Source organism: Motacilla alba, chromosome 2, assembly GCF_015832195.1.
Source record: "Motacilla alba alba isolate MOTALB_02 chromosome 2, Motacilla_alba_V1.0_pri, whole genome shotgun sequence".
Taxonomy (NCBI): domain Eukaryota; kingdom Metazoa; phylum Chordata; class Aves; order Passeriformes; family Motacillidae; genus Motacilla; species Motacilla alba.
This window is the reverse complement of record NC_052017.1, coordinates 130,489,677-130,508,036: the sequence shown is the minus strand read 5'-3', so window position 1 is coordinate 130,508,036 and position 18,360 is coordinate 130,489,677. Positions and strand designations below refer to the sequence as shown.

Sequence of the window (18,360 nt, the reverse complement as noted above, 5' to 3'; positions counted from 1 at the left end):
CAGTTGGACTTAGTGAAGGGCTGGATGTTGGGGTTTCCTTCATTGTTTTAAGAAACAACCGCAGCAATAACTTTCAAAGATATTACAACTCAGTAGCCTGTTTGTAATTTGTGGTATCCTCAGCACAAGTTACACACAGAACAATAACATCCATTCAGTGGGTGGCTTTTGAATTTGCAAGAGTGATGACTGCTGCATTCAGATTCAAATGAGTTTTATGCTGGAAGCACAAAGGCTGATACGTGCCCGTGTGTGCAAGGACAGGCATCTGGATGTGCTCACGTGTGGGCACAGCTTTATATTCAAGGTTATGTTGAGGGAGGCTGTACACTAGGATAGCCAAACTCATAAACAAACATGTCACTTTGATTCTGAAGCATTAGTCAAAGAAAAGGAAAAAGAAAACAACAAAAAAAATCCAATTGCAGTGGCTGGAATCTGTTCAGTTTCTCACAGAGGCAGCTGGGAATAAATCTCATCACATATGAAAATTAGGAGAAACACGAAAACTGTTTACTTTGGAGAGAATGGTAGCTGGAAATGACAGCCAAATAATGAGAAAAGGTACTTAAGTGGTCAGTCTCAGCTAGCAGGCCCACAAAATACTGCGTGCTCCAAAGATAGATGTCATGTAAATGCCGTAATTGACAATTAGTAATTACATGTAGCTACAACACTAGGATGTCTCCCACCCTGTATAAACAGCTTTGCTCACGAGCTGAATGTTCCCAAGGAACATGCTGTCAGCTTTCCCTGAGCAGTCATTAGCTCCCAAACGCTGCCTTACTAATTTGCTGCGTAGCGATTAGTCTGCATTTAACTTCAAGATTCAGGAAGAAAAATAAAGAAGAGCTATTATCATCTATTGGCATTTTCTTATCTAACAAACATACAATTTGCATGCCGGTAAACGCAAAGGATACAGCCTTCATAATTTACTTTAAAGATATCTAATATATTTGTATTAATGACCTAACAGTGTAAGAATTGGGTGCTGTGTAAGTTTACTTTTGAGCCAAGAAACTGCATTCCATTAAAACAAAAAATGGATCTCTGAATGATTATTTAAGTGTGAGATTTCTGGAAAAGATGGCTAGAAATAATCAGCAAATGACACAAAATGATGTAGAAACATATGGCAGGAAATAAAAATGGCAGTGATTTTAGAGAACTAAGTAATTAGACATTGGCATCACTTTAGCAGAAAACAGATTTACAGATTCACAGAATTTTCTAAATTGGAAGGGACTCACAAGGATCATCAAGTCCAGCTCTTAAGTGAATGGCTCTTACAGGGACTGAACCCAGAACCTTGGTGTTATTTGCACCTCACTGTGACCAAACAGGTATCAAAGTGACCTGATACCAAAGATTTGCAATAATTGTCATTACCACTTTCAATGATCAAGCTTTATGCTAATTCTAAGAATTTATCATACACACTGTTCAAAAGAGTTCAACAAATATAGCTAGGTATGGGACATCTATTAGGAGAAAAGAGAATTCATTGCATTAAGGTACAAAAAAATGGACTTCAAAGTATTCTAAGAAATACAATCCATTGATAAGTGAAAATTTGTAGCTTAGAGAGGATTTAAACAGACTATCTATTGTATACGTGAAGATAGGGACTCATTCGTGTAAATATTTGATTTCTGCTTTTTCTGTCGGGCAAATATACCAGCAGATAACCCAGAGAGTTTTGTTTTGACTAGACTTGGCTGCAGTTTGGATTTGTAATTCTTAGCCATTAGGGATTTCTGTTTTGAAAGGAATAGAAATTACTTCAAGGAAGGCAGATTAAGATGAAACTGCTCTTACTGGAGCAAATGGCTAGAAAACCTTTATCTTTAAAATAATGTGTTTATCATGCCTCTTCACAGAATGTTTCTATGTGCTCCTCAAAATTTACTTAGGTTTTCAGCTAGATGTGTGAGTGAAGTATATGATCTGAGTAAATAAAGCTGTGTGTCATATGACAAAGCATGAGGACTAAAATGAGGGATTAAAAGTGAGACTAAGAATTTAGCCTGTCCAGAAAAGGCATCAATTTCCAGCTGTATAAGTAATTTAAAGCTTGAGCCCTCAAAATGCTCAGTGATGCAAATTTGATTTCTACTTTGCTTGTAGATTCACCAGATTTAACCTGGTTTCACCAAGGTTCTTTAGGTTGTATTTCTCTTCTACGTGAAGCTAGGAAAAGATTTTTTGGGGGGAACAAGGGTAATGGCTATGAACTCTGAGAGTTTGGGAAGAATCAGGTGAGGACCTGGTAAATGGTGTAGGAGCAGCAGTTATTCTGAAAGATAGAAGATAGTAAAATAAAAGCTGTGATAATGCAGCAGCACAGAGGAAATGAAGCTCTGGAGATGGGAGCTGAATTCTACGACTTGAAGTTAAATTTTTATTGAAAAATTAAAGGAGAAATTTGATTTGTATTTTCACTGTGTTTTCACAATAAAAAGAGGCTCTTGACTAGGATTAGGATTCACAACAATAAAACCAAGTAGTATTTGGAAAAACAATGAATGAAATATTTATTCTGCATACTATCAGCTGCAGTGGCCACCAAAACAGCTTGAACTTCGCTTTGGCTTCATTTTCTCAAGTGACCTGGGAGATCTGGCCAGTTCTTTGCCATTGGCCCTTGTAGGACAGAAAGCCAGTACAAAGCATGGAAAAAGGCAATTTCCATCACCTACACATGCTGGCTGGTAGAAAAAAGGTCACACTTGGCAGATGAACTCTGACCCTGAGGGCTCCTGGAGATGTTGTGAACCTCAACATTACCTGCAAAGCAGACCTGAACCTCATAGGTACAAACTCATCTTACACACTGCACAAAAGTCTTTTGGTAAAGGAACAGTAACCAAATTATAAACATTCATGGATAATATTAATCCTTATCTGCCCCAGATATTATCTAGGAATTCAATTACATGCAATACAGTGAGAGCATTGATTTAGAATGCAGGACCCCCAAAAAAAAGCGATAGTACTCTTCTCACTGTGTGAACAGTATAAAGTAACATCAGCTTTTTTTGCCTGATACTGTTCTCTAATGACCTGAGGAGGATCGTGTAAAGTACAAGAGATTGTTCAGAGAACCTGTAACATTCCAAAACAGTAAAATGGGAAAATATCCCAATAACAACTGATATATGAGTTACAGTTTCTAAGTTTGAACCCAGAGTATACTGCATATAATTTTTCACATTATATAACCCAATATCTGAAGGAACAGCAACTTAGAAATAAATAACAATGAATTGTGATCCTGCGGCAACATGAATCAAAATTTGGCTTCAGTCATTTTTTTTTTTGGTAGAATGAGGAGGAAGTTCTTATATAGCAAATTTGCTATTTGTAAAACTACAGTAGCCTTTAAAAAGTATGTTTATAAAATTTAGAATTTGTGTTCCTGGACACACTATTTAAAATAAGAAAAATTTTAAATATGTTCCAGTGAAGGTACTAATAATGTACTAACCAGTACTAATATCTACTCAAGACTTTGTAAGCATATGATCAGAAAAATGATAGATATGTTTTCCCTCAAATTCTATAAAGTAGCAATAAAATGACAGTTTCAGGATATTTACTTATTTTGATAAAAAATAAATATATTTTATTAATACCCACATTCTCATTGAAGTCATTGCCCAATTCAACATAGCAACTGATTTTTTATCCATTATATCTGCTGTTTTAAGTTAACGATCATGAAAAGTGAAAAGGTGTAACTGTTACTGCAACCCTGGAGGGAGACTACAGAAAGGTTTGAGAACTGCTGCTTTCTTGAAACTTCTACTATGCAACGTTATGTTCTGCATAGAAAGCACACAAATGAACTGAAATCCATCACTCTGTGCTTCCTCAGAGGACTCTGCTGAAGTTTGAGTGTGGGGGAAACAACTAGCAATAACTAGCACATTATAGACAATTTCTGCTGTCTGTTCACAAGCAAACAATCTCTGCAGAATCCATTCAGGGGACTCTCACATGGATATCTGGTTTTTACATTTGCTGTGATTCCTAGTGGGACCCTCCAATTGCCTACTGTCTTGCAAGACAGAATTCCTTAACTCTGAGTAAATTACTAGGAAGATCTGATCTCTTCTAACTTCAGAGTTTCACCCTATGTATCATATGCTCCAGTTCATCTAAAAAACACAGCTGTCTTGGAGACAAACATGACTTTTGATGTAACTGGGGCCCATCCCACAAAACAATGTGAAGATCAAGATAAGGAGTGCAGACTTGATCCAATAATGTAGGAGCCAGTGTTGTCTGTAGAGCACGGGAATGATGTATCTTCTCTTCCCTTTTAATGATATCTAACAGACCTCTAACTTTCATTAAAATCTGTGCAAGGAACTCACAAAATCTGGCAGTTTTAGTTAGAATTGCTTAAAGCTTCAAATACCATCAGTTCTGGACCTACCCCAACTCTGAAAGGGACTATACAGTTGGGGGTGTCTTATCCCTAAGGGGGGCCAAAACCTTGTGAAATCTGAGGAAAATGTTGGGGGGGTGAAGTGGCGTTGAAGAGTGAGCATCAGACCTCAGACTTATTACTGAAATCTTAGCCAAAGTAGCGAGACTTGCAGGAATCAGAGTGAAAGTTAAAAGGGAAAGGTTAGGTTCCCTGAAATGTAAAGGATCCAGGCAGGGAAAAAATGAAGGAAGCAAGGAGCTTTAAGTTAAGCCAAACAGTTGGAGGGACACCATCAAGAGCTGATAAATCCAAATCCTTGGTGTGCTATAGCTGTTTTCGTAACAGAAAAAAGTTGATTTTTAAAAAAATTTTCGCCTGTAGTTTCATTAATAATAAAATTAATTCTAAATGTAAATAAAGCATTATAAAACTATCTGCTAAAATAGATATTTTAGGTGTATATATATTTAATTGTGTTAAATAATTCAAATGGGCAATTACCGCATCTCTATTCTTAATTAGCAAAAGAAAAATGGAGAATTTTATTGATGTGAATGTAGAAGAAATACAATCCTTTTAAAACTATTTATTTTCATTTAACTGAACTGCCTTGCCATACTAAAAAAACATTTTGCAGAGGTTAAATAAAGTATTTCATGGCAACCGCTGCTTCTTAGTGCCTGTGTAACAAGAAACATGAGCCAGCCAAAGTTGTGCAAGTTGGTTTTCTTTCCCAGTAAGAGAATGTGGTATCTAAGACCTTGTCCTAACTCATTTTATCCCCAAGAGTAAGTCAAGTAAGTCAAGTATGAACTAATGCCTGGAGGGAAGTCCCTGACTCCAGAAGTATGGATTATTTCACATTTATCTTACAATCTGCTCTCAGAGTTCTTAAAATTCACTAACTTGGCAAGTCAGGAATTATCATGAGAAATGAAATAATTTCATAACTATGAAGTCATCTAGCATTCCATGAATATGACACTCAGAGGGTTTGTCCTTGCTTGGGCATTATTCTGACCTTTGGATAACAAGCTGCTAGATAGTTTTGCATGGAAACAATTAGAAAAGTGTCACAGTATAACAGAGACAACCTGATGTCTTGATTGAGTTGTTGTTTTCATTTCAAGGATTTGTATTAATCATTAAAAAAATGTACATGATAACATTCGTAATAATATTTAAACAAACTTTTTTATGATTTAAAATGACAAGGGACTGTACTGGTTAGATGAAGTGCCATTCTGAATGCTGTATTTACAATGGACTCGTACTGGCAAATGAATGGGCTAAAAGGGGAATGCCAAGGTTTTCTCTTTACAAGACCTGTGTAAAGAAAATTTGGCTCTTTCTCAACTGTGTGTAGAAAGCCTGTGCTCCCATATAGTTTCAGTGAAATTACCTCAGTGCTGTTTTTTAATCTCTAAATTTCCCAGCAAGACATGGCTGTTTAAAAATGTTAAGAGAGCAGAAATCATGTTGAAATTATTCCAAAGGTTGGGACAAGGGAAGTAGAACCTCCCTACTAGAAGAGCCTGCTGGCCAGCAGTGTGGCTGAGTCAGGAGTCAGCTGTTAGCTTTGCCATCTCCTGGGACACGGGAATCCATCATGACACTCCTGACTTTTTATCAGCCCAATTCTTCAGTGAATCTAAATTTGATTAGAGCAAAACAGAATGGGGAAACCCTTTGACATCACCAACTGTTAGCTGAAGAATGAATATCTGAAAAAATCTGAAGCTCCTTCTGTCACCTCACCCACTCCTTTATGTGTGATTTGGGCTTCTGATGGACTTTTCCACCTTTCATCCTGTACTTTTGTTTTTCATTTAATAAGAAACTTACATAACAGCCACGAAAATTGAATGTTTTGCACTGCTAAAGTTTGTGACTGAAAGCACAGTTTAAGTTTTCCAGGTGTTAGATGTCTAACGTCCTTTATTCTGATGGTGTTTTTTAGCAGTTCAGTTGCAACTAAGAGAAAGTATCATTAATGAGCTGTCCTCTTAATTCTTCAACTTTTCAGTTGCTTGAGATAATCTTCATTTTTGAAACTCCTTCCAGTTTGAACCATTACTGAATATACACCATACTCAGAACTACACCTTTAGTAGATCTATCTAAAATGAGGATTCTCACAACTGAATAATTTTACGTAAGTAATCAGAAAATGAATGTAAGAATTTTTTAAGAGAAAAGCCTTACTTAGTTTATTTACATAACTTTAAATATTTCCTTCTTCTTCTTCCACGTATTTATGAAAAGGTTTAAATCTAATTTTGGGTGGTTGCTACAGATGCAAGTGATGATAGGTTATGAGTTATAGGTTACACTTAGTTAGCTTTCTTTCTCCCTCACACAACCAAGGGGAATTATAACAACTGTAATCCTGTGTCACCTGATGAGTGGGGATCTCGTCCCACACTCTGACACGTGCCCAGCTGCACAGAGCACAGTCACCACTTGGTTTGGTCACCCGTGGGATGGGGCATCACAGGCGTTGTGCGCGTATGAGAAAACGTGTCCTTTTTTGAAACGTGGAAAGGGACTCTCCAGAGTCTCGAAGTCTCCAAAGGCCTCTCTCTGTCACTAGTACACCAGCACACACTTTTTATAACAATTCCTCTGTTGCTGGGCTAAGATGGTCCTTTATGAGCTTGGCTTCCTCTTAACTTACGCCCTGACTTCAGCGTCAACTGCAATTGTTTACTCTGGCAGATTTTGCTCTGCACAGATTACCACATTCATGTAAAATTCAGTAGTTTTGCACATCCATCAGCTGACATGTGAATGAAAGCCACAGTAAATTTGCCATCTCTGCCTCCCAGTGTAACTTGAAACTTGTCAGCAGTGAAAGTGGGCACAACTCCTGTTTAGAATTACAATTCAAAATTTGCTTTTTTCTCACATGCTAAGACTGGTATTTCCTAGGGCTCTAGAGGAGTTCGGAACTCCCATTCACCACAATCCTCCTAAGATCTGTCAAAATTTTGGTAATTTTTCAGGGCAAGACTACTGTTCAGCAAATGGGGTGGCACAACTCTGTAGTTTCATACTCAGCAGGAGCTAGGTATATACTAAGAAAAGAGAAGAAATGGGTTTGCTGTTTCACAAACACTTTTAAAATTAGATTTAAATTCTTGTCCTGTCTTGAACAAAGACAAGAAGTCTATTTTTTACTACCTCCCAAGTGTTGGTCTCCTCTCCCAAGTAACAAGTAACAGGACAAGAGGAAATAGGCCTCAAGTTATGCCAGGAAGGTTTAGATTGGATATTAGGAAAAGTTGCTTCATGGTAAGGGTTGCCAAGCATTGGAACAGGCTGCCCAGGGAATGGCTGAGTCAACATCCCTGAAAGTCTTTAAAAGATGTGGCACTTAGGGACATGGTTTAGCGGGAGACTTGGCAGTATTGGGTTGGTCTCAATAATTTTAAAGGTCTTTCCAACTTAAATGATTCTATAGTTTCATTGAAATACTTCCTGTTGATAGTTTAGAAATATTTTATTTCAGTTTCAGTGTTTACCCTTAAAACAAAAAAATCCAATAACACAGTAACTGTATTATTTAAACTATATAGGTGGGATGTTTCTGACAATTTCAAATCTTTTCTAAGGGAAGCACTAAGTTGAGAGCTTTGTCCAGTTTGACCCTGTTCTGCAAACAATTTCAGCGAACAGATGCTTCTGGTAAAAGCAACTGGTTAAAAAAATTCCCCAAATCTCTAATGTACATCTCAGGAAACACGGATCACTTAGTTATAGAAACCTGGCAAGTTGTCTTTCCTTTTTTCAGAAGCTTCACACAACTGCTTTGTTTTACAAAAAGCGCACATCCAGTTCTACCCTTAAGCAACTTTTAAAGACTTCTGGCTTTGCTCACACTTTGTTTACCTTTTCTCTGTGTTGCAGCCCCAATCTGTGACTCCTGAAGGAACTGGAGCTTTAGAGATGGTTGAGACCACAGAGAAAACCGAAGAATCAGTGCATGAAGCCGCCATCAGCTTCAGCAAGCGCTGCCCTGGAAGGGCTGTTTCTGACATACCTGTGGGGACTTGTGCGAGCGCCAGCTGTACTGGTGACTGTGGAGAGTAGCCAGCAAAATATTCTCATCAGTATCCACCTGGCCAAACCTCAGCGTCTCTTGGGTGTCATTACAGATCACAAAATGGCTGAAGACAAACTCCTCTGCCTCAGGGCACTGGTTCTGAAAGGAAAGGGATATGAAAGCCAGGAAGAATCAATGTCAGTTGCAGGACATTTGGCAGCTGCCTGCCCAGTGGCAACTGTTACAACACAGAAATGCAAGACCTCTTCCCTCAGCTTTGGCCTCATAGTAATCTCTGCAAAATCTAGTTTCTGGATTGACGAAATATATCCTAAGACTTCAATTTTACTTTCTATTTCTGTAATGCAAATCTTGAAGATTTGAAACTACAATAAAACTAAATTTTCTAATTTGGGTAAACAACTTCAACAACATTAAATTCAGTGGGAAATTATGTTTCATAGGACAGACAGGGTACAACAGCCTGAGCAGAAAGGAATGAAGAGGTTTCTCAGTGCTTGGCAACTGAGGTCTCAGGCCAACAGGTTTACAGTTCCTCTTCCCCAGCCTCTGCTTCTACTTTGAAATATTGCTGTGGATCAGCAGAAGACTCCCTATTTCCTGATACCACATCACTTAAAAAGACAACGAAAGGAAAAAAAGGAGACATGAGAGAGAGTAGAGTCACAGCTCCACGAGGCTGGTTTGAAAATGCATCATGCCATTTAACAGGAAAAAAAAAAGTATTTTAGATTTTACAATATTTTTTCTCCAGCATCTTTCCATCCCTCTCTTGCTGCTTTTTGTCTGGCTGTTTGTCACTCTGTTGGCACAATGAGACTATATGAGAATCATAAAAATTGCCAAAGCTACAGGTCTTCTAGCCCTGAAGGCAAGAGCCATAATCCCCTGTATGGGAGAGGTCAAAGCGTGACTGGCAATTTGATTTGGAGATCATCTCTCATGTATTTCTGCCCTAGTCATGAGTGGGTTGGCACCTTCCACTTACAAGCAACTATCTAGCAACTGCAACAATTACTCAAAAAAACCAACACTTGGATAGTCTTTATGCAATTTAATGGTTCTAACACAAAATATCCATCTTCTTGTGGTTTTTGTTACCTCTTACTGACCCATCTTTCCTAGCACACTGTTATAGCAATATTTTCCTGTTGGTTGGTTTCCCTCTTCGCAACATAGCTCAGCTACTTGTCTCTCATCCTTTCTTCCCATGACATTTTCTCTAACTTATGGAACCTCCACGGATTTTGAGAGCTGATTCTGCTTTCCCTCCTTGCTCACTCAGTGGACCTTTTACATGGACATCACAAAGCCAGCACCTCCCTTGCCTCTAATCACGTGGATCCCTTAGCTCTTTGATAGCAATGTGCCTGGAAGCCTGCAGAAATTCAGAGATCAAACAGGAGGGAGAGAAATATTTCCTCACAGATCCCTATGCAGCCTTAGTTATCTTTGAAAACCAGTTTGGTGCGTTGCTTGTAGCACATTACTGGCTGATGCACATGGAAGTGCATCTGAGAAGTGAAGTGTGCAAGGTATGACCAGTTTAGCATCCCTGAATGCCTGTTCACTACTGGTTTCTCCAGAAGAACCTAAGGTGAATCTACAGGATGTCTGGGGCTAGAAGGGACCTCTGGAGGCCACCAAGTCCAATGCCCCTGTTAAAGCAGGTTCACCTGGAGCAAGCTGCACAGGATCCCATCCAGGCAGATTTTAAATATCTCCAAAGAAGGAGACTCCACAACCTCTCCGGGCAATCTGTTCCAGTGACTGGTCACCCTCACAATTAAGATGTTTTTATGATGCTCAGATGGAACTTCCTGTGTTTCAGTTTGTGTCTGTTGCCTCTTTGTCCTTAATCAAGGCAGGCTGTAATTCCTTTTTTAACTGAATGTCAGCATGATTGCCTGGGAGTATTTGTGCAAATACTATTCACCCTAGGAATATTTTAGCATGAGAATATTCAGATTAAAATTTCTTCCCAAATCTCATTACTTCTTCTGCATAAGATCAGGTATCTTTTGTGAAACAGGAGCCAGGTGAGCGTAACCAAAACTGCACTTCTTCCAAGCAGCAAAACTCTTCACAGAGCAGTATGCCTGTATCACATTCAGTAGCCGATCTGAGTGTGCTAAAGGCTGACATTTACAGTGAGTGCAGAGTTTATTTTGGCAATTTCTAGTGGAGGATCTATGACTTTTTACTGTCAAGCTGCCATACCCACATACCCATAAGTCTACCGCAAATATATGTATTTTCCTGTTACAGCTTTGCAAAATGTTCTTCTTAAAAGGGAGGATTTACTATTCACAGAGCTCAGCATGTTGTTAGAGTCAAACCTATACACAACCTCAGGGGAATTTAAGAAAAGCTTTTTCTTTTTACTCCAATACATTTTCTTGTTGATACACAGAGATTGAAAGAACAATGGCCTAAAATGATGAACTTCCTTCTTTTTACCTTAGTAGCTAACTTAGTGTCAAGTAAGTAAACACAAATTGTAGGTTTTTGCATTTCCCAGAGGGAAAAGAGAATCTAGCGAGTTTTTGGCATGCATAAGACCTCTAACTTCTGCTTGGGGAATGTTATCCTATCAGGAATTATTAATACATTTGCACACATTTTGGTGCTGATGAATGACTGCCATTAACCATTAGTCTTGAAAGCTAGATTTGCTACTAGAATTCAACGCTTTTAACAACAACAGTTCTCAAAGTTAAGTGAAAGAGGTATTTTAGGTCCCATTTTATAATAGTTCCAAAGTTTTAGCCAAGGAAACACCAAGATTTGCCTAATAGGGCATTGCTCTGTACTGCCAGGCTCAAGAGAAAGCTACTGATGCCTCCAGTCTTGATAACAACAGATGACTAAAGGAACATCAAGGAAGCTTGAGGATGCTTTAGCTCTGTGTGGTAACTATGCACTGGACACTCATGCTTCTTTGTCCTTGGGGATCTGCAGCAGCACCCTACACCCATCACAGGGTACTGGATCCCACATTGCTGCTCAAGTCTGGCAGTAGAAGCTTCTGAAGCAAGCAGACAAGGAGAAAAAAAAAGTCAGCAAAAGGATGGAGTGAAGACATCTTGATTGATAAAAGAATGTCTAGAGAAACCAGGCACAATACAAACAAATAGAACCAGGCCATTTGTGTGGCAATGATGCTGAAGGGCTGAATGATGACTGCAAGAGCTGAAAACACCTAAGTGTGGATTAGGAAAAAAGATCTCTCTGAATTAAAACACCAAATCAAAAGAATCAGCAAAAGATTAACAGCCTGAATCAGATACAGATTAGGGTCAGTTCCTGGGGGACAGTTTCCTGCCCTTCTTTAGATCATTTTTCAGCTGTTATTTTCTCTCAGAGAGGCCTGGAAAGTGTCTCTCCTTTATTGGTCTTTCAAATATTTTGTGAATTCTATTCAGAGAGGGGAAAAAATGTCCCACATAGTACTAATCATCAGGCTTTTCCAGTCTCAGAACTTTTTGCTTGTGTCTCAGCTCACAGCTATTTCAAAGCATTTCTGGATCTGGGAAAAACCCACACCATAAAAACCTAGGCCTCTTCATACGCACAAAGTTATTTGCTTTGTGCTTCACAAGCTACCAAAGACTTGTGCAAGCTTTTTCTCTCCCTCTCATGTACACACAGACACACACACAGACACACACACAAACACACGTACACACTATCACCTAGTAATGTTTTTTTTTCACAGAAAGTCTTTTGCAATTTGTCTCCCTTGAAGGTCTCTAAGAGAAAAGAACATTTTCCTCAGGATTCTTTAAACTTCACTCTCACAGCAATGTCCTGGCATTATCAGGTAGAAACCTTCTGTATCCTTTTCCCTTTGTGCTTATTGTAGAAAGATGGGGAAACCACTGCAATCACAGTTGGCATTTCAACTGATCCCAGCTCATTAAGAAAACTTATGCAACTGCCAACAGAAAGGTCAAGCACCATGCAGACCTTGAGAAAAAGAAGTTCTAGTGGTCTAAAACAGGTTTAAAACTTAGAAAAGTTAGCTTTTCTAACTTCTGAGGAGTTTGGGAAAAGAGTTGCAATGCCTGGTTTATGTGAGACCACAAAGAAAAAGCTTTTTCCCAGAAATAACACTTTGTACCATACCTGGAGAGCTGTTTTCTCAGCTGACCTCTGTCTCTAGATATCTCAAAACAATAAGGCTGTGAAACAATTCATGAAGGCTTAAATGCCCAAATAAAGGGGAAAAAATACCACAGGCTCCACCAATGTATGTTCACAGGAAACATGCAGTTTCTATCTCACTTGATAGTCTCTGTATTATTATTAAATAATAAAACTAAATTAATAACATTATTGAAGTTCCTTGCCCAGGTCTTTAATTATTAAACCCATTACTCTAGCTTTGTATTTAGATGTGCATTAGCCAGTTACTGCCTGTAGTTAAACAGGGATTTCAGATTAGACAGTGAAATATGTCAGAAGGGGAAACTGTTTTTAAAAAGTGCTAATCCTCTCAGATTTTCAGCATGTGACTTACAAGTACAAAGCCTGGTATTTTTTAGGCTTAATGTACTTTCAAAATGCTCACCATTACTTAATTAAAAAAAAAAACCAAAACAAAACCTCACCAACAACAACAAAAAAAACCCCACTGAAAAATAACAACAACAACAAAAATCAGTCCATATCTAGGAAACAAAGACACTGACAGAGGCTTCTGTTAATTCTGAACTCCTGACCTGAAGGTGCACGGCCAAATTGTTTCATGCTTCATCTGTCTGTCTACCGACTCCAACATCACTTGTTGCAGATTTTAATCCAGTAAAAAATATGTGGAGAATTCAAATAACCTTTCCTGGTTATTAAATTCACGCTTCTAGTAGCATTTATACTGCATTTTGTGTGAACAGCAGATATCAAACAATGCTTATTACTGGGAAATGTATTCCCTCTCTGTTCCGGGCATGCCAACCCCCTCAAACTGGAGGTAAAGTCACATAAAAAACATCTTGGCAACAATTAATTTAATAAGCTATTTTGAACCCACTTGTGTGTTAACTGTTCCCTAATTTCAAAGCCATGCAAGTTTTTAATCTCAAATACTCTGGGCTAGATACCCACCACATCAGAACATGGTGGCAAGTACCCCTGACATGAGAGGAAACGAGAAAATTACAGCAACAATTACAGAATTATATCCTCCTGTGGCTCATGTTAACATTGCCAAATCCATGTATAAATCAGTACCAACTATTCATAGAATGTACCTGTCAGCAATATACCATGCGACATATGGCTCTACTTAATCAAATATACAATTCCATTTTTTTCAACTCAAAATATTCCTTCAAGGCACAGAGTAGTCAGTCAGTCATTCACACTGTGATGTGGTTTAAAACATTTAAATATTTATGCACCATATTTTATTTATATGTATAGCTATGTCTGAGAGATCTTTTTTTCCCCCATCCTAAGAGGAAACTGACCTTTCTGAAGGCCATTTTGCAGTAGTTGCCACACATGTCTTAGATGAGGGACTAGTACTAAGTCAGAAATATTTTGGGTTTAAACAGCCTACAAGGACTCTCTTATACTTTTTATGTTTGTTTTTTATTAAAAGCATTGTTCAAAATATGACAAAAAACAGAAATTGGAGCTACAAAGATTTTTGTTCACATTGATATTTGAGCCAGCTGTGAAGATTTAAATCACACTAGATCTTGTTTTATGAATGTCCTTTTGCAACAAGAAAACCATGGAATGCCCTTAAAAAAGAATTTTTTGATATAAAACAGATGTTTTATCCTTTTTTGGGGGCTTTGTTATTGTAGTGCCATGATAGGTAATTAATTCCCAGGCTCCACATAGGTCTTCAGGCAGATGAAGAGAATGATTTGATTTCAAGGCTATAGTGGAGTCAGGGAATTACAGGCCTTTGAGGGGTCATTGCAGAAGCAAGTTTCTTATACTGGGACTGGCTTCAGCCATTAATGCTGCTTGCACAGAATGTAACGTGAAACTAGTGTTGAACTTCAATAAGGATGGGAGTAGTAGCTGGAAACAATATGTGCTGTTGCTCAGAGCTGAGCTGATGGATCATGAAAAGGCACTCACCTTTTCATAAATTAATGGATTATTTTGCATTTCAAGACCAGGGTTTTGATTAATCTGGCATGAATCCATGTAGTTTCAGTGAAATTCAGCACTTTCTGGCTACATTTACCTTTACATATTTTTTTCCTAATTCTCATTGCTATCACAGAATTCATGTTTATTAGGAAATGTTTATTAGGGAAAAACAATTTCAGTATAAGTTAGGGCCTTTACATCCTGAAATATTTTAATGAAAGCAGATGATATTCTAATTTGCTATTAAAGTAATCACAGTAACTATATTTTTTCTCATTATTGTGTTTGCATACCTGTTGCCAAGCTTGAATTGCTGTATTTAGAGAATGAAGTGCGTATTGGCCAAAGCTGATGAAAATAGGGTCAACCATTATCGTGCAGTCGAACAGCCTTCCTGCTGTGCTGCTGGAAACAGCAATCTGCCCCCAGATTTTGAAAGGTTTCACAACACTTTGCATGGTCACATTTCGACACTCCAGAAGTTTACAGTCAGCTTGAGTCGAAAACTGGATCTCCTGGAACACTGACTCATCGTTCCACTGGCGAAGATATACATGAGGCTCATGAAATGAAACTATCATGTATTCTAGTTCAGATGGCGTGTTCTTATCAGATAAAAATGGCTGAAGAAACTTTGGTGCTGCTGAAAAGCAAAAGAACAAACAAGACTAGAACCATTGCTGCATTCTTTATGTTTTTGCAAATTGTGTTTTTACTGCTTGTACATAAGATGAAAACAAGTAAATCTATCAAAGAGTTGCCATTTCTGAAATCTGAAATGAATCCTGTTCACACTGTTTGTTAGATGTAAAACAGTATCATAATTAACAACAGCTGCAAACAAAAAGTATCTGCAGAGCAAAATCTTTTCATGGTAAATAAACCAGCCAGCGAAACTGCTTTATCTGCACACTGCTCAATGCTCCAGATTGCCACCTATTTGGAGCAGGGACCATATTTCTGTGAGGATTTTTGCTATAGTAGGTGTATATGATATTCCACACATAGCACTTTACAAGCACAATAAAAATTGGCAATACCGTATTTGCTGACCTGTGACTGTGCAGGCCAACAGGCTCCACACTGGAAGTTGTCGTTGCTGCAATTATGGACAGTTCAAGACCACAAACCTGCTGAAATGCGACATACTACCCCATAATACTAGAAATGAAACAAAACAGTATCCTGAGACTAAAGCATGAGAATTGTATCACAAAAAAAGATCTTATCACATTTGTTGAAGTCTCAGTCGTGCAAAGCGCTGAGCACTGAGGCAGCAGACACGGCAAGGCACGTACACCCCTTGTGTAACATTAGGCATGTGAATATTTCCATTGATGCTATTATTTATGTTGCTGGAACTACTCACATGCTTAAAATTAGCGTATGCTCTAGTGCTCTACAGATTTGGAACCAAAACACTCATCCCTATCCAGGATCAAGCCCTGTTATTCTACAAACTGTAATGGACACAACAAGTTTTGTGCTCCCTTTGTGTATAACATAGCACAAAGGAGCCCCAAAACTTAAGGCCTTTAGATGCTATAACAACAGTAACAATAGCATAAGCCCAGTCAATGTTGAGAAATAAAACAGCTGCCTTTGATTTTAATCTGATTTTTGCCTTTTCCAGTATATGTAATTTGAAAGACTGAGCATCTGAAATTGGAACGTAATAGTGAGGAAGATTACATACTGATAGAGGTAGCTGACAGAGAATAAATGATTTGCTAGTCATTGAATGCCAGTCTTGGTATGATTTGATAATGAATATATGAATATGAATAATGAATATATATTATAATTAATTATAATCCTGGCAGAAACTCAAAAACTACACACAAAGAAAGCTGTCCCTGTCAAAATTATCCAAGAAGTTTGCCCATCTTCCATAGAAAGCATTCCTGGCATTTGAAAATCAGACAATAATCTAAAGATCTCTTGGAATGTATTTGCCATTAATGCAATGACAGAGAGCACTGAACAAAACCAGATGTAGCTCCAAAAGTGATCATAACTGAAATAACTTAAATCTGCAGTTCTCAGAGCTCTTCCAAGGAATTTTTACTAAGCGGGTTGCAAAATCTTCAAGTATTTTAACAGTACTGTTAATACACTGGAAAATGTAAAAGATCAAATTCATTCCCTAAGATGGCTCAAAAGTGAAGTGGCACCTGCTGTCCCTAATCAGACCCGGGAAAACAGACGGCTTCTACAGTTACCCGTTCCGAGGCAGGAAGGGGCTGCTCTTCCAGCCTCACTGCCAGCCCTGGGCACAGGCTCAGTGCACACAAGTCACGGTCAGCCTGTGCCACTGGTGGCTCTTTGTGATGGCTTGTTTCAAGAATGCCTGTTTGAATGAGGATATGGGGACTACACAGAGCAGGAGAACGCTTAAGCAGCATCTGTGAACTATGTTTTTATTATTCTCCATAAAGCAGTACATACCTGTGCCAAGTTGATCAAGATGATGGCAGAGGTGGACTTCCAAACAGGTAAGCTGGATCAACATGCTTAGTGATGGCACAAACCAAGGGGTAAAACAGGAGTCAACCCTGGTGCAAGCTGCCAATGCCGTGGGGGTCACCAGCTGATCGCACACGCTTTGGGAGCCAGATTCACTTTCTGAGCTGCAGAAGGAAGGTAACAAAGTAGTACTTCAGCACTTCCAGGATTTTGCAGCTTTACAGCAGGAATTGATGACGTTCCACACTCATTTTCTGACACAGATAACATCATGGTTTTATTTTAACTGCTAATGCCAGTGTCTGTACTTTTACCAAAGCAGACCGTAACAGACAAGATTGTAATCCATCCACGCTTTTATCAAACTACACTTTAAATTTACAAATATTTGAACCACAAACACAAAGCCTATTTGCAGAAAACAAAACCAAAATATGCCAGGTATCTTTAATTGTTGAAATAGCTAAACAGAGTACATTATTGTTATTAAAGCTGTAAGAATGAGATGAAAGTTCAGGTTCATCGGGTCAAGAGAGTTTGTTTTTTTCACTTGATTTTAAGGAAACCAACTTGCAACCATCAAATTACTTCTATGCATGAACCCCATGTCTTTATAAGCTTTATTTCCTTTGAAATAAAGGAAAGTGCCCTTCGCACTCCAAAATTGTAATTCAGAAATAACCACCAAGTACTATAAGCTCAGGCTGCAGCCCTTTACTAGCATATTAACTACACATTTAAAGTGCCACCTTCCTGATCTTTTTTCATAGCTGTGCTCCTAACACCATGAATTTCCAAGTGTTATCTTTCAGTCTCTTGAGAGAAACTAACACTACATCACAATTCCATAACCTGCTAAGACACCACAGAAGTATACAAATAAACTTTCTAATTTAGCAAAAACTGTCCTTAATGCTCCTTATTCTTGCTCCATTTTAAGTTTGGCTCTCAAGAGTTTTAGTTTAAAAGTTCACACTTGATTCAAGAGAATTACAACCACATCCTTAGTCAACTAATGTTTTTATTTTTAAAATAAGATTTAAGGAAAGATGGACTAAGGTCAACTTAATATTTTTGTCAGAAAGTCATTGGTCTTAAAAAGCACCATAAATCCACTTCCATTAACATTTTAAAGATATTTTAAATTCAAACATAATTTTAGATTTGAACAATGGCTTTCCAACCAACATACCTTAAGGTTTTAGGGTCGGATTTTTCATCCTGCAATGTGTTTCACTTCAAAATTATGCACAAATATAGTAGGTACTCAAAATGT

General features: G+C 38.2%; 1 protein-coding gene across 11 annotated transcripts in view; it reads right to left on the bottom strand.

Annotated features, from left to right (window-relative positions):
• The window catches only part of VPS13B (vacuolar protein sorting 13 homolog B), a 427,964-nt gene that overhangs the window by 38,614 nt on the left and 370,990 nt on the right, over nucleotides 1–18,360 (bottom strand). For 10 of the 11 annotated variants that reach the window (XM_038130163.1, XM_038130155.1, XM_038130159.1 and 7 more), the window contains 3 exons: nucleotides 17,067–17,248; nucleotides 14,912–15,261; nucleotides 8,481–8,642 (listed from right to left, as the gene is read on the bottom strand). In XM_038130163.1, the coding sequence (XP_037986091.1) occupies nucleotides 8,481–8,642; nucleotides 14,912–15,261; nucleotides 17,067–17,248 (694 nt within the window). The remainder of the gene's footprint in view (nucleotides 1–8,480; nucleotides 8,643–14,911; nucleotides 15,262–17,066; nucleotides 17,249–18,360) is intronic. The other variant, XM_038130158.1, reaches the window with a different exon arrangement.